The 15,721-nt window shown below is 36.3% G+C and overlaps 1 protein-coding gene across 9 annotated transcripts in view; it reads right to left on the reverse strand.

Moving 5' to 3' along the window:
* The window catches only part of LOC121410967 (histone lysine acetyltransferase CREBBP-like), a 31,614-nt gene that overhangs the window by 2,760 nt on the left and 13,133 nt on the right, over positions 1-15,721 (reverse strand). For 3 of the 9 annotated variants that reach the window (XM_041603436.1, XM_041603391.1, XM_041603381.1), the window contains 19 exons: positions 15,015-15,153; positions 14,191-14,449; positions 12,757-13,154; positions 12,428-12,538; positions 11,642-12,080; positions 11,236-11,354; positions 10,293-10,571; positions 9,555-9,643; positions 8,642-8,746; positions 7,492-7,548; positions 6,880-7,025; positions 6,230-6,377; positions 5,822-5,962; positions 5,129-5,242; positions 3,837-4,002; positions 3,273-3,449; positions 2,565-2,732; positions 2,138-2,407; positions 455-1,765 (listed from right to left, as the gene is read on the reverse strand). In XM_041603436.1, coding sequence (XP_041459370.1) covers positions 455-1,765; positions 2,138-2,407; positions 2,565-2,732; positions 3,273-3,449; positions 3,837-4,002; positions 5,129-5,242; positions 5,822-5,962; positions 6,230-6,377; positions 6,880-7,025; positions 7,492-7,548; positions 8,642-8,746; positions 9,555-9,643; positions 10,293-10,571; positions 11,236-11,354; positions 11,642-12,080; positions 12,428-12,538; positions 12,757-13,154; positions 14,191-14,449; positions 15,015-15,153 — 4,636 coding nt within the window. The remainder of the gene's footprint in view (positions 1-454; positions 1,766-2,137; positions 2,408-2,564; positions 2,733-3,272; positions 3,450-3,836; positions 4,003-5,128; positions 5,243-5,821; positions 5,963-6,229; positions 6,378-6,879; positions 7,026-7,491; positions 7,549-8,641; positions 8,747-9,554; positions 9,644-10,292; positions 10,572-11,235; positions 11,355-11,641; positions 12,081-12,427; positions 12,539-12,756; positions 13,155-14,190; positions 14,450-15,014; positions 15,154-15,721) is intronic. The other 6 variants (XM_041603453.1, XM_041603398.1, XM_041603428.1 and 3 more) reach the window with 6 other exon arrangements.

Here is a 15,721-nt window from a genome sequence, read left to right on the forward strand (position 1 = left end):
CAACAAGCTCCAAATTTACACTGATGCATCTGTTTGCCAAACACCAGGGGCTATTTCATATATGACTTCTGATTGTAGTAACCTTGCAAATAAGGTAATAACAGTGGAAACCTCAAATTTGATTGGTGCCTGAGTCCTTCCACCATAGTCATTACCAAAATAGCAAATATACCATAATCATATTTTCTTTCTTAGATTTCTTTTTTTTAATACCTTTCCAGCCAAGACAATGAAGCTTAATCTTTGACTTATGTTATATCCTTTACTGCTTTAATAATAAAATGCTAGTTAAACAAGGTTTGCATTGTGAAAAACTACCCGAGGACAAGGCATGTGGGTAAAGATGTAAGTAGTTTTGAAGAAGACTTAATTAATTTAGAGAATGAACAGTATATTGGAGGACAATTTACATGGTGTTCCCATAAACCTCATCCAAGTCTAAACTTCTTCGTACCTGTTGTGCAGGTTGCTGCTGCATATTTGGTTGAGCCATCTGTTGCTGTGGTACAGGCTGACCAGCAGCCTGCATGTTACCCTGCTGCAGCTGCCCATGTTGCTGCTGCTGCTGCTGTTGTTGCATCCGCTGCTGATGCTCCGACCGTTGCTTGATGAAGGCAGCCATCAGTTGGGGGTTGGACTTCAGGATAGACAGAACCTGCTTCTGTTGCTGAGGAGAATGTGGCGACTTCAGTGTCTGCAGCAATTGCTGCAATGCCTGCTGTGGCACATTATTCCTTTGCGGAGGTATCTGCTGCTGACCTTGAGGTGGTACCTGAGTCATGTGATTTTGCTGAGGCTGGGATGCATTATGTATGACCATGCCTTGTGCATGTTGCTGCATGACAGGCACTTGGCCTTGAATATGTCCTGCCTGATCCATAGGGGGCCTCCACTGACCCATTTGATTCATTGCAGTTACACCACCAACACCACCACCAGGAGGCATTGAAACAGATTTTTGTAATTGTCCACCATGTTGTTGCTGCTGTGGTGGCTGTTGCTGCATCATTGGCTGACTCATGACAGTTTTCAGATTGGGGTTTCCTCGCTGAGCAGTTGGTGGTGAAATAGTCCTTGGCTGTGCAATTTGATTAATTGGATTCCTAGTTGCATCAACTTGTTGTTGCACAATTTTCACAGCATCGAGAGCACCCTGAGGAGGTGGTGGCACTGCAGGAATGTTTGGTTGTTGTGGAGGAGCAGCTATTGCTGCCTGTTGCTGTCCAGGGGGTAAGGCCGCTTGTTGTTGCTGCTGTTGCATCGAAGATACTGCCGTTTGTTGTGGTGCTGCTTGCACTGCAGGCTGAGAAGGAGGCGGTGCTCCCCGCGTCATAGCCGATATCCTACGCCGAAGGAGCTGGGCCTGCTGCAGTCTCTGCTGAAGCTGTTGCTGCCGTAACTTGTGCTTGATATTGATACAGAATGGCACAGTACACTTTTGTTCCTGACAGTGCTTGGCATGTAAACAACACAGAGTAATAAGCTGCTTGCAGATCGGACATTCTCCATTTGTCTTCTTCTTGCAGCCTCTCGTGTGCTGGATAACTCTCTTCATCTTCTGACAGCTCTGTAAGCAGCAGTTGGCATCTCTGCACTGGTTGGCATGGACTAGTGACTGGATGCATCGCTGTATGGAGAGATGACGAGCTTCCTGAGGATTCCTCACTGCATTGGAGCCAGGTTCCACATCCAATTCTAGTCCCCACTTCTCCATCTTGTGCTCATGTTTGATCTTCTCATAGCATACTGCACACAGATCATAATCCTGGATGATTGGATAGAAAAATAATAACTCTTTGATTAGAGTATTCAAAAACAAGTGTTGTTCTCTTAAATAACTCTAGCGAGTACAACTTCTTTAATTGTTATGAATAACTTACGTAAATGTATAAATCAAATTGATGGTAACTATCACATTCAAAAAACTATGAATGAAAATAAAATCAAATTTATTTTACAAAAGTGAGATTTACTTATCCTTGTAAGAAATTGAAAAAAGAACTCACAAAAAACAGTAAATAGTACAAGAGGCCACAATTCACTGATCAATTTATTTCAATTCGTTGCATGAGCCAAGAACGAAAAAAAAAGGGATATCCAAATATCTTGAACAAAGCAGCCAGGGTTTTTCACTTACCTCACACACAGTACAGTGATATCTGGTCTCCACATGGTGCTTGCACTCGTTACAGGTGTAGACAAACCTATCTTGACCCTGGTTATGAAGCTCACACAGCATACAGAGGGAAGAGAACTTTGCTCGACGTAAGGAAGAGAACTCATAATGCCTCTCTCTTGCCATGGTAAGGAAGGCATCACGTCCGTCCATCAGATCACAGGTAACCAGTGGGTCCGGGTCATGGATCTTCTCACTGTGTGCTCGCTTGAGCTTGATGACAAAGAATACCTAATCAAGGAAACACAAACACCAAATTTATTCAAACTCTGCCTCTGTTCATCTGATCACACGTCAAAAACTATTTGTGCTTCACTAGAAGCTTCAACTGTAATTCTAGCCCTCCCCCCGAAACTGTTAAAAAGTCGGGATCAAAATATGCACTCACCTCTCTGTGTTTCTCCATGGTAGCATACAACTTTTGTGAAAGATCATTGCCTTGCTGAGGAAAGTTGGTCTTCTTGTTGTTCTTGCGGGTACTGCTGCTTTTGCTCTTGTTCGTCTTTTTGCACTTTTTCTGAGACTTCTTGCTGCCATTTGGACCAACCTGGGTCTGCTATATAAGCAGATACGACAAAGATTCATTCAGTAATGACTAGACTATTGAGACTGTGCACATGACTTTGAAATGGGATATTAACTGAAGCAAATCATGAACAGTTTAAAAAGGAAAATTGACATCCCAAAAAAACAAATTGGCAAGAAAATATTACATATAGTACAAGTAGGTAATTGTTTCAATATCGAGTGGAAAGAGAAAACAAGCGGACGAACTCAAAGTTTCCTTGGAATGGTAAAGTTAAAAGTGGAAAACATGGTAACATTGCTAAAAAAAAATAATCAAAAGGGAGGTTTCCACTGAAGTAAATGGTAACGTTACCGTCAATAAAAAGTTTTGTATGACAAGCTTCACACAATATTTTTCTTCAGATTGGCTGAAAGGCAAGTTGCACTCAATTTTCCCAGAGTTTCGTTCAAAAGATAATTTTCTGCAACATATGTTAAAACAATTTTATCAAAATGTACATGTGAGAATTGTAGAGATATATCTTTTAATGAGTAGGTAAATCATGGTGCTTAGGATTGAGGGTTTTACCTCTTCACTGGCACTCTGTGCAGCAGCAGCCTTCTCAGCAGCCTTCAACCTTTCCTCTTCCTCCTGATCTAACTCCTTGATACTCTCTTCAAGAACATTAGGCCAGAAATCACCCTCAAAGTAAGGAAGCTCAGTGGCACACGTCAACCCATCCTCCATAGCTGCACTCAAGATGTCCTGAAACAAAAAGAATATAGGTAGATATGGGTCAAATCTCATAAGACCATAACATATAATCCACTTGTGGATGCTTGAACCACTTCTGTGAAAATGGGACTCGGTACTTTGGTTTAGACAAGGATATTCTCCAATAAAAAGCAACACAGCTATTCACAAATATGAAATCTAATAATGTTGCAAGAAATTTATCAATATCAAGTCACATCTATGTCCAAAATTGAATATCAAGTCTGGCTATTAATTTAGAATATACAAGTTACAACTAAATTGATTCATAAAACATTACAGTCAAATATCAATTGTAAATTCACACTGGCAATCAATTGGAAATGAGTTTCTTGCATCATTTTCTTTGATTAGGAATAGGACCCCAATGAGACTTACATTGTAGATATGGATGACACCATCAGCTAGGGCTTTGTCCAACATTTTCCTATACCAGTCCTGTAATCTCTTTGGCTTAGGAATCTTCTGCTCTACAGGATGACAATGGAAGATATAATCATCTCCTTCACTCGGTGGACAAGCCCAGATGTGGGCAAACTCATACCTGCACAAACACAGATGTAGGCAACAAAATTATATAGTATCATAAGTTTCAGATAGCGTTTACATAATCTTTGGCAACATTGCCACATATTTCATGTTTATTATATCTTGAAACAGAATTAACCCTAATTCTCCCGGGGGAGGGGGGCATAATGCCCCCCCCAACAATTTTCGCGATATATCTGCTGCGCAAAATTTTTTGACCTCGCCGCTCACTGACTTCTTACTTTCAAGTCTCGCGCAAATTTTGAGTTCAAATTTGTGACGCCCGGGTACGCGATTACGACATTATGTACATGCATGTCAGACCTAAATTGCTCAAAAATGTGATTTCATGTACAAATCCAATGAAAATTGTGTATTTAGCCAAAATTCATAAATGTGTCATTATTTCTACTTTTACTGATTAAACTTAATTCTGCCTTGTTTATGATCAGAATTAAGTCTGGAACGATTTCCATCAAAAAAAAAAGAAATACATAAGAAATCGGTCTTGGAACCAAAATTTTTTTCAATTCACAATTGTTAGGAATGCTATAAAGCATATTTTCACCCAAAAATGGCATTCTAGGAGCTTTATTTAGTGAATCAGAGCAATAAGTATGATTTCATGAATAAATTAGCAAAATTAATTCATATAAGATAAAAATATATGAATTCAGTGAAATTTACCAATGCAACTGCGTAGATTACATCATTCTCTACCATCATGCAAATTTTCGTTGTGATCGCGCAATCCGCGGCCAAGATCTTAAAGAGGGGGCCATAATGCCCCCCCCCCCGGAATTGACAAGAATCAAAATACCCCAGGAGATTTAGGATTAAAGGGCATAAAGAAAGATAACATTTATACTAATATTTCTAGGAAGTTGGGATAGTGGACAAAGATAAAATGATAATGCATTTGCTACCTCTAATCAAGTTCATATATTTTAGAACAAAAAAAATGATACACATGATTTATTTAGTGCACCTTAATGCACCTTTGTGCATCTTAATCAGATGCTCATCTATTGTAAAGAATATGGACATCAAATTGAATTCCTCCCCCCCTTTGAAAACAAAAAGAAAAGAACGGATGGATGGATGCATGTGTGAATCTCTTATATTGGACAAGCAAATCTTACCCTAGACATCCAGTGTATTCAAGGTAACCAATAAGTATTTCATGATAGACAGCGGTCCTGAAAGCCCTAGGTTGGAAGAAATGGACACTGTCCAGGTAGGATATATACACTCGCCTAAAAGAGATAAAGAGATACAAGAATTAAATGATAATCAAAACATATGCTATCAAAATATATATGTTTGATATGATTGATGGCATGATATGATGTGAAAAAATATTCTTTGGTATATCAGTGGTTTGGTAATTAGGAAATCTAAAACTAATCACCAGCAGCACTTTGGTGAAGAATCATTTATGCTTTTTTAAGAAGTCATAATTAATAACTTAAATATCAAGTTAAGTTCTGGTGGTGACATTGATTTATAGAAGAGAATGTTTTCAAATGATTGGGAAACATAATGCCTTCTTTGAATTTGTGCATGCTGTAGAATTTTAGTATCATCAATATGATAAATAAATAATAATCTCTATTCTGTTGAGAATTATATACACTTGCACCGAAATATATGTACGGGAATACAAAGAAATCTCTAGCCCAAGCATTTCAGATTTTATTAACGGGGGTCATGTTGAGAGTAAGGGCGGCTGAAAGGAAATCTCTTTATCTTTACTACAAGATAACAATTTGAAAGTTGTCAATCATATTTTCTCAACTGAACTTTCTTGATGGCTCTCAAATTAATATACCTACCCCTGGTTTGGCTTGGGGCTATCTGAGCCATATTCTTGCACATGCATCCCAAAGAAGCACACCTCTACCCCATCAATCTCCTCAAAGGCAAAGAGTGCTTTTGACCTGTATGGAAAGGTATCAGGAAGATCATCTCCGTATCTGCAAAGGGAAAGAAAAGAAGAAGAAGAGATCAAAGCATAAACCATCGTCAATGAAAAATCAGGTACACATTTTAACTTGAAAAGATTAAATACATGCTGCTGGGAAATTAACTATCCGGATAAAGTGAAGTACACAAAATGCTGAAAAAACAAGGTTACTTGACTGCTCCATTCAATACAGTGTGCTATTTATTATTTTACCATGGAATACCATAATTGGTAGTCCATTAAGAAACAGGACCGAGAAGAAGACATGTGGACTTACCTTGACTTCATTCCTGGCTTGACCTCTACAACCTTCTCTGTACATGACATGACTCTAATGACCACTTCACCAGCACCAGCGTTGCGATCTCTAAGAAACTTGTTGACCCTGTTCTCAAGGTGAGTTCCCAGCTTTGAAGGTTGCAACTCTGTAAGAATCAAATTATCATCATGAATTAGGGGAAGAGTAACAACTACAGTTGAATTTATTAGAAATCTGAAGAGGCAATCCAAATATGATAAAGAGCGTAAATGGCACAGCTGTGATATCTATGTCAATCTGGTGGATTTAACTTTTAACAGAGGAAATGTCTCAAAGCTTATCCCACAATTTATTACAGACCTTGCTGCTTTTTACAACTCTATTTAAGAAAGGTACAAATTTTGTTCATGTCTTATATCTAAAATTATGGAAAGATGGGCAGACTGTAATGGTCTCGAAAGGAAAAAAATATGAAAGAGGAGTATTTAAAGAAAAGTTAGGATTTTTTTTTTTCAGTAATTATTTTAATTTAATCTTGAAAATAGAAAATAAAAAATATTAAACTTACTATTTCCCTAAGCTAAGTATATACAAGTATCGTCAGTTCAACTTTAATACATTAATATTCAATTTCATAAGATAATAATTAAACTGGTTTGGCTACTCACTCTTTGCTGTGAACTTGTTTTCTTTCTTCTTGATATTTTTCTGTTTCCGACATCCATCACAGATGAAGCCGTCGGTCCAGATGACATCGACATGGAGGACACAAATTTGATGCAACTTACGACCGCACTCAAGGCAGTTGTACATCCTGATAATGAAAAACAATACATGAGCAAAATGTTACTAGTAACAACAATCTACAAGTTAAAATAAACCAGTTTACAAGAAAAACACAATATCATAACAGATTATGGGATAAATCTCCTTTAAAGATGGGTTCTGGGGATTTTTTAAAGTTTTTTTTAAATATGACCCTAACCCTACATCAATATTTTTCCATGAAATTTTAAGACAACTGCTATTGACACTGGTAGTAGAACACATGCTTATATCACCTTCTCATGATCCTAAATAGCTCCAGCATTTCTTTGATTACTGTAAAATCATCAATGACTGAAAAAATAAGACACCAAACCTGCAGTATAATAATACAACTTCTTTATTTTTTATGCCAAAGTTCATTTACAAATGAGAAAATTGTTGTAGTTACATCTATTGTATCACTTGCTCTTGCTGTATATTTGTATGAAATGAATGAAGATAAATATACTTACGGTTCAGGTTCAAGAATGTCATTCTTCTTCCTGCAAAATGTCTTCTTCTCGATTGTCCTATATTGGTAAATAAGTAAATAATGTAATTTTTAAAAAGCTTATCAGGCTCTCCCGTGTTCAATTTCTTATCACAATCACCATCATCTATTTCAGTCAGCATTTTCTGAGGGGTTATTTCTGTCTGGAGCTCCTTATTCAGATAACTTTATTGCTTCCTTTTCTAACATATCTTTCCATGTCATCTTTGGTCTTCTTTTTCCTCTTATATCATTCATATATTGATTATCATAAGCAGCTTCCAGTCATCAACTATTTCATATCTAATTATATAGCAGTATTAAATTTAAAGGACAAGTCCACCCCAACAAAAACATGATTTGAATAAAAAGAGAAAAATTCAACAAGCATAACACTGAAAATTTCATCAAAATCGGATGTAAAATAAGAAAGTTATGGCATTTGAAAGTTTCGCTTCATTTCACAAAAACAGTTGTATGAACGAGCCAGCAACATCCAAATGAGAGAGTCGATGTCATTCACTCACTATTTCTTTTGTTTTTTATTGTTTGAAATATGAAATATTTTGATTTTCTCGTCATTGTCATGTACAATGAAGTTTCATTCCTCCCTGAACACGTGGAAATCCATCATTTTAACATTTTGTGCTTCAGGCAAGGAGGTCACAATCGTCAAATTCGTAAAAATTGAAATATTGTATAATTTAAACAATTAAAAACAAAAAATATAGTGAGTGACATCATCGACTCTCTCATTTGGATGTAACTGGCTCGTTCATATAACTATTTTGATAAAAACAAGCGAAACTTTGAAATGTCATAACTTTCTTATTTTACATCCGATTTTGATGAAATTTCAGCATTGTGCTTGTCTGATTTTTCTCTATTGATTCAAATCAACATATTTCTGAGGTGGACTTGACCTTTAATGTTACATATTCATTAAATTCTTGTTTCATCCAAACTGTGAACAGTGGCTGTGATATTTATACATGAGAAGTGAGTTTGCAAGAAAAAACAGGAAAAGGTTCAGGCTTTACTTTTTCTTTAGACTAATCCTTGATACACATCTATATTAAAAAGAAATTCAAAAATATTCATTCAGTGATGAGGAACTTTTGAAAAAAGCTTACGTTTGTGATTGTGTAGGGTCCTCTCCAAGGACAACGGTGTCACCCTGAATGTCATTGAAGCACTTCTCACAGAAATGATACCTGTTGGAAACAAGGCCAACACTTCTGTAATTTGAAGTAATGTTAGGCCAAGTACACCGACACAAAGACACAATAGGGATAGTGGTAGAATGTGAAAGATGGAAGAGTAAGATGGGTGAGATGTTATGTGGTTAGATTAGACTACGAAAAATGAAAGAAAGTGATGATTAAAAGAACTCGGCATGGAATCAGTGGAATTTTATAATTAACCTACAATGAACACAATACTATTTTCTAATTTCAAAAGACTAAAAAGTGTGCAAAGATTGACAGGAATGATAGAACACAAATATTTGCAAAATAATCTTATGCATCTTAGCATCTTAACTCTTTACTTAAATACACTATGTTCCAAAGTACTATGTGAATATAAGGAATTGAATATGAAGTGCACATGTGTATTTCACTCCAACTAGTAAGTAAATGAACGATGGAATTTTCTTAGCTTAAACTTTCAAATACAAAAAAAAAAAAATTCTCTTGATGTAAATAATTCAAAGACCACATCTACAAGTACACTAATATATATGAATGTGACTGCTAATGTTTGTTGGATTAATTATGCTGCAGCTTTTTATTTTTGTACAAACATTTACATAAGTTATACTGGAGTCACTTCCTTTAGCTGTGCATTGTTACTAATACTTTGACAGAACGATTCAAAAAAAATATTTAAATGACAAGTATACTTCCCCATATTTTTGCTTCAGATATAAGAAATCTTTAAAAAGTTTGATTTGGCTCTTTACAATGTTTACAAAGCTATGCATAAACCCGTTTCACAGTTTTATGGCTCTATCACAGTAAGTGTAAAACTTAGAAATATAATCACCTGTTCTGATATGTCCAGTAATGTGCATCTCTAGGTATAGTACACAGCTGCTTTCCATAACAGCACAACACTTGAGGATGGAATACATGCTAGGGGAAATAAAAATGAAGTATAAGATATAAGTATTGGGAAAATTCATGTAATGGAAGTGGTACCCTTCTTGTACATTCAATATGGCAATGAATGAAAGGCATTAGCAATGGCGAATGAATGAAAAACATTTGAAGTTTTTAGTTGTTACCTGGACATTTCCTCTTTTAATGTATCACTTACATCATCTGATTTGTTTAAAATATGAACTGAATAAGCGATATGCTATAAAATTATAATACGTAAAGATAAAGCCCTGACAATCCACATTATAAGTATCATAAGAATATGCAACTGTTACTGCCAAGTTTTTTCTTCATGAATTGTAACAAGCATATCACATTAGTTACAGACTTAAATGACACTTTTTCATCACAGCTATCAATAGTATCATTCCTTTTGAAACATATTTCATACATAGAACTCAAAATATTATCAACTAAAGCTAATTACCAATATCCTTGATGCATTGCTGTCTCACGCAAAGGAAGTTGATTAAGAAACTGATATCCACTTATCTTTTTCTATCATAATTTATGCAGCCTCCTGTTTATAATTACATTAACTGTCAAATATTTATTGCTTGTGTATTCACTTGCCAGGCTTGATCCATCTTTCAGGTAAAAGTCCTGGACTAGTAATAATTACCTTTCTACCACAGCAATAGCCCAGCTCCTGCATGACTGGGTCAATCTCCTGCTCAAAGACTTCAGCCAGTTTGGTACAGTACTTGTAGACCCTCGATGTCTTGCGATTATAGAGCCATGCATTGTCGAACATCAGCCAAACATCATCTACAAACTGCCACGGGTCAATGTACTGGCCCGTGTCCAGCTTGTTCTTGATGGTCTGTAGGTCCATAGGTGTCTTCACGATGTCATAGTAATCCTGTAAGTGGGATTTTTTTTGCCGCATGCAATTACCCAACTTAAAGATATACACATACATTCATATACACATTTCGGGTAAAAAGAAAGAGCTACTTGGGTCAAAATATCAATGCCAGCTCAGTCCATAGACTTGAATTGGCTGTACATTGAAAATCGTTTTAAAAAAATTTTTACAGTTATTTTTTTATTTCTCAAAGACTTCAGAACTTGGTAACAGAAAAATGATGCAAAGCAAATGTCACAGAACCGAATGCCAGGCACTTATCACTGCAAGATACTTATTCAGTTTCCACATTCTTTTTATCCGTTAGAAGAGGTCCTTAAGAGTTCAACAATGACGAGTCGGTATCTCATATAATCAGACAGGTGAGTGTTAAGTTCTCTGAACATAAGATCTTCCCCTATAAAAATGGTTAATTGTTTTAACAGAAAATACATATTCACTCATCTTGAATCAGTGACTCCTGCAGCAAGTGCGCTGCCTTTAATTTCTCTGAAGGCTTAGCATGAGTGTGAAGGTAGTTACAGGCATTTCAATTCAGAATGAGGATTAATATTGAAGTTAGGGATAGGTGTGGTTTGAAGTTAGGGATAGGTGTGGTTTAAAGTTAGTTTTTTTTTTGCAACGTACCAACCCTTCCTTCTTCTGTGGATCTATATACCTTTGAAACAGAAGACTAAACAAGGTAGTAAATACTTACAGGAATCTGCAGCTTGAGAGGATCAACTGGCTGTTGGAAGGGTAATGATTCTGGGTTTTGGCGATATAACTTTTCAAGTGTTGGCATGAGGGCCTGCCTCAGTTCATCAGGTTTGAATGCTATAAGGAGAAACACAATGAACAGCAGTTTAGGTACAATTCAATATTATTTTTTACTGATATTCTCATGACTTTCTTTTTCACATATAAAACTAGGAGCTTTTTCAAGTTAGCAATAGTAATATATTGAGATGAAAATAACTTTAATTCACAGAGAAATTCCAAGTCCACCTGTACTGGTTTTAGAGTAATAAATCTTTTGCTAACAATTGATTCTTACACTAAAATGGCAATGTTACTAATATTCAACATTTCACAATGCAAATAAATGACACATCACAACTTACTCTTCATTGCCTTTGGTTTTTTCGACTCATTCTTAACCAATTGCGTTGACATGGCACCGTCCTTGTGGCTAGACGTAGATGCCTTGGTGTCATTTGTACTGTTAACTGATGCTGTAGCACCACTGGAACTTGTGGTTGTACTGTTGCTTGTGGGTTTTGAGGAAGGGGTTGCTGACGCTGCAGTGACCTCCGCCTTGCCATCGTGGTCCATTGGCTCAGACTTGATGACGGGCTCTGTCTTGATGTTAATATTGCTAGGTTTGTCACCATAGCTGCATGGCTTCTGAGGGATTGCTGTTGCTACAGCCGTTGATGACTCTTGTTTGATGAGACCCATGGACGGTTTACTCTTTAATCCTGGTGTCTCCAGGGGTTCCTGTTTGATAATCTTCTCTGCCACTGATGCCGGGTTGTTGCTGGGAAGTTGCTTTCCTCCAATCTAAACACAATGAAACACACAATCACATTACTCTTGTCACATATCACCAGAATGAAGAAAGTACAATTTCAAATAAATGTGTACTCCTGAGACACGTAAGCATCAAAAGTTTGTTTTTTGCAATGAAAATTAATGAATCTTAAAAAAAAACACTTCATTGAATATGCCCACATGTTATGTATCACTATGTGAACCAACTATGGCCATATACATTTTTAAAATTATCCTCCTACAGCAAATAATAAATTGCCATGACATTTATGTTTTCACTTTGTAGATGTCAATCACATGGAAATGAAATGAGAAACATAGGGAATAAAGATGAATGAAAATAATGGTAACTATACCTGAGGCTTAACATCTTCACCGTGATCAGTATGGTTTGAGAGTGGACCAGATAAGCTTGCCTGAGGTGTAGGCTGACTAGAAGACACTGAACTGACTGATGGCAATGAAGACTGGAGGGCAAAGAAAAGATACACAAACAAAAAAAGATATTAACAACATCTATCCACAGAGGTTGTCTCCAGTAATACAGTTCATCTTAGGGTATGATTCAGAACTTTAAACATCTTTTTTTCATGCCTGAATTATCACCCCTAATGTTTAAATATTTCATTCTAAGATTATATTGCAGACCAATTAATTAATTAATAAGATGGAAATGTGGACTCACAGCAATTGGTGATGTGTTGTTCTGAGTTGGTATTTGTTGCTGCTGGGTGGGTTGCTGTGCCTGAGATGTGATAGCACCAACACTCTGTGGCTGTGTCATAGCTGCACTGGCTGGAGCCTTGCTGACAGCATTCGCCATTGACTGTGGTGGCCCAGGGATTGGAGGGAAGTTACGGAACGGATTTGGGTTGGGTTGTGGGGGCTGCTGCTGCTGCTGTTGAGGCTGGTTGGCAAGTTGCTGCGTTTGAGGTTGCTGTGGTTGCTGACCAGGGTGCAATGGTGCTTGCATTGTTGATTGTTGGCCAGATTGTTGCTGTGGGTTGACAGTAGTTTGCCCAGGTCCAACTGCATTCACCATATTTGGCAAATTCCCAGGAACATTAGTGTTCATTGCAAGATCTGCAATTAACAGAATCCATATTTTCTAAATGATTGATTCTTATTTTTGGTGTTTAAATAAACATTTTTAAAAATTACAAGAATTCTAACAATTTTAAACTAATCCTCATTTCTTTCTTATTTCAAATACTATAAATAATAAAAGAAATAACTAAAGACTAGATAAGCCATTGATTTCCAGGTTTCTAACTATTCAGTGCTTTTACCAAGATTTAAACTGAATTTACACATGTGCAGGTTTGTTGTAACAAACACATCATAGAAACAAAATTTTTGACTGGATTGCATTTTGAAGTGTTATAAAATAACCATACGATGACAAAACATTTATTAAATTGACTTGATAGGCATTTCTTTAAGCCAATTTTGAACTAGAATGAAAATTAAACTTAATATCGAATAAAAACACAAACAGTTGCCTGATTCAAATCCTTCTTTAGTCATCTGACAGGAATAAAATTTATAAATAATGGAATTATATGAGTAAATCTTCAATTCAATTCATCCAATGAATTCCAGAATCTTTTTAACACACTGCAAATGTTAGCAACATGAAATGAAGGGTGTACGTGTACACAACATTCATATGTACATGTCCTTTCACAAACTACTCAGTACCCTTTCTCTTCAATTACTAAATACCTTTTTAACTGAAATGCTCAAGGTACACACACAATTATAAAAAATGAAGTAATAAAACAAGAAACACAAATAAATGAAGATCATGCAAGAAAATAATAAAAAAATTGATAGCAAAGACTAATTCCAAAGCACTGGAAATGGATTGATATTATATTTGTTTCATTCAATGAGGTTGGATCACCAATGACATTACCATATAGGACCAACACCACAGTGATTGCTGTCTCAATGAATACAGAACAAGCAGAATTTCCAATGAAACACTTCAGTGTTAGCATCACATGCAAAACAAATTAGTCAACATTTCAAGTTGATTGGGGTTAGAACATGTCAGAACAATTTACATGCAAAAGAGAAAAAGAAAGTTTCCCGAGGGGACCAGTAATATTCTCACCACGTTTGGGGCCATTTGGAGTCACTCCACTCAAATCTTGCAGGACGGTAGAGATGTACTCACTCTGTGTAAGACCAGTGAGAGCACCACGACTGGCTCCTTGACCTGTCCCAAGCTGGCCTGGTAGCAGCTGTCCACCTGGACCCACTGAGCCAGGCAAACGATTGCCATGCTGCTCAGCTACCCTCTTCTGACGCTTTTCTTCCAATTCCTTCTGAATTTTATAGATCTTCTCAGCCAGAAGATGATAATATTCCTCCTGTTGCATGCATGTTGAAATGAAAGAAAGATAAAATTATTGAACAATATGCCCTATCATTCCACACTGATTACATAACTATAACTCTAAATATAGCTTGGGTGTCATTACTAACTATTGATCTATAGTTTTGAATACCTACTACAAAACTTTGACATGTATTAACATGTCATTAAATGCACCACCCCCCCCCCCCCCCCCCACACACACACACTTATCCTCAGAGCTGCCAACCTGAAAAATAACATTTTGGTATTTTTAAAGTTGAAAATCAGTATTTCGGTGAGGAAATCAGTACTTTAAAAAAATACCATAGGATAACACATAAAGCTGAAACTTTAGAAATCAGTATTTTACATTAAACTATCAGTATTTTTCTCACTTTTCAGTACTAAATACCGAAAATCAGTACTACTTGGCAGCTCTGTATCCTCCATAAAAAAATTCCATCACAAATGTAAAAATCAAAATTATACTTTCATATTTCACTTATGAAAAGAAAGATAACTCCTCAAATTGTGAGCTCTTCATATATATCAAGGAAATAAAATAGAACTAAACTTACCCTACTGCCTGCTTGTTCATACATGTCCTTCTCCACTTTGCGGGCATAAGCAACCAGGTTCCCCATGCGCTTATCCCTCATGGCTGCTTGATCAGGGGAGGGAAATATTGCTTGCACCCTGAAAAACAGGAAACGAGAACTACTATTCTAAGCATCATTTCTTGGGGAAAATATAATATTTTAGCCACGTATATATGCAATACTTTCTATACATACAGATTCAAAATCAAACTGCATATCCTCACTATCTATTTTGCAAATATTCTACTTCACTGTTCACAGGCATTTTGTTTTTCAATATTTTTTTATCGGTAGAAGTGAAAATAATGTTACATTTATAAATTTATTGGATTTGTACATGAAATCATGTTTTTGAGCCATTTTGGGTCTGACACTAATAACATGTTTGTGTGAATTAGAAACAAAATGACTGGCCGCCACATACTTCGCCTCAAAAGCTCGTCTTTTTAGAGTTAAAACTTTTGAATTTATTCATGGAGCAAATGGTAAAATATCTGTTCATGCAACAATTTCTAAAGGCTTTATTTCATCTAAGATAGGGTTAGGGTTGTAATAGGGATTTATGTTAGGTTTAGGTTAGGGTAGGTTAGTGTTAAAATCCAGGGTTGGAGTTGACCATTCTATTAGTGCTTGGAATTTACAGCAGAGCAATTCTTGCTAGAGCAAATGTCATGGAACCGGAGCAA

Source organism: Lytechinus variegatus, chromosome 1 (genome assembly GCF_018143015.1).
Source record: "Lytechinus variegatus isolate NC3 chromosome 1, Lvar_3.0, whole genome shotgun sequence".
In the NCBI taxonomy this organism is placed as follows: Eukaryota; Metazoa; Echinodermata; class Echinoidea; order Temnopleuroida; family Toxopneustidae; genus Lytechinus; species Lytechinus variegatus.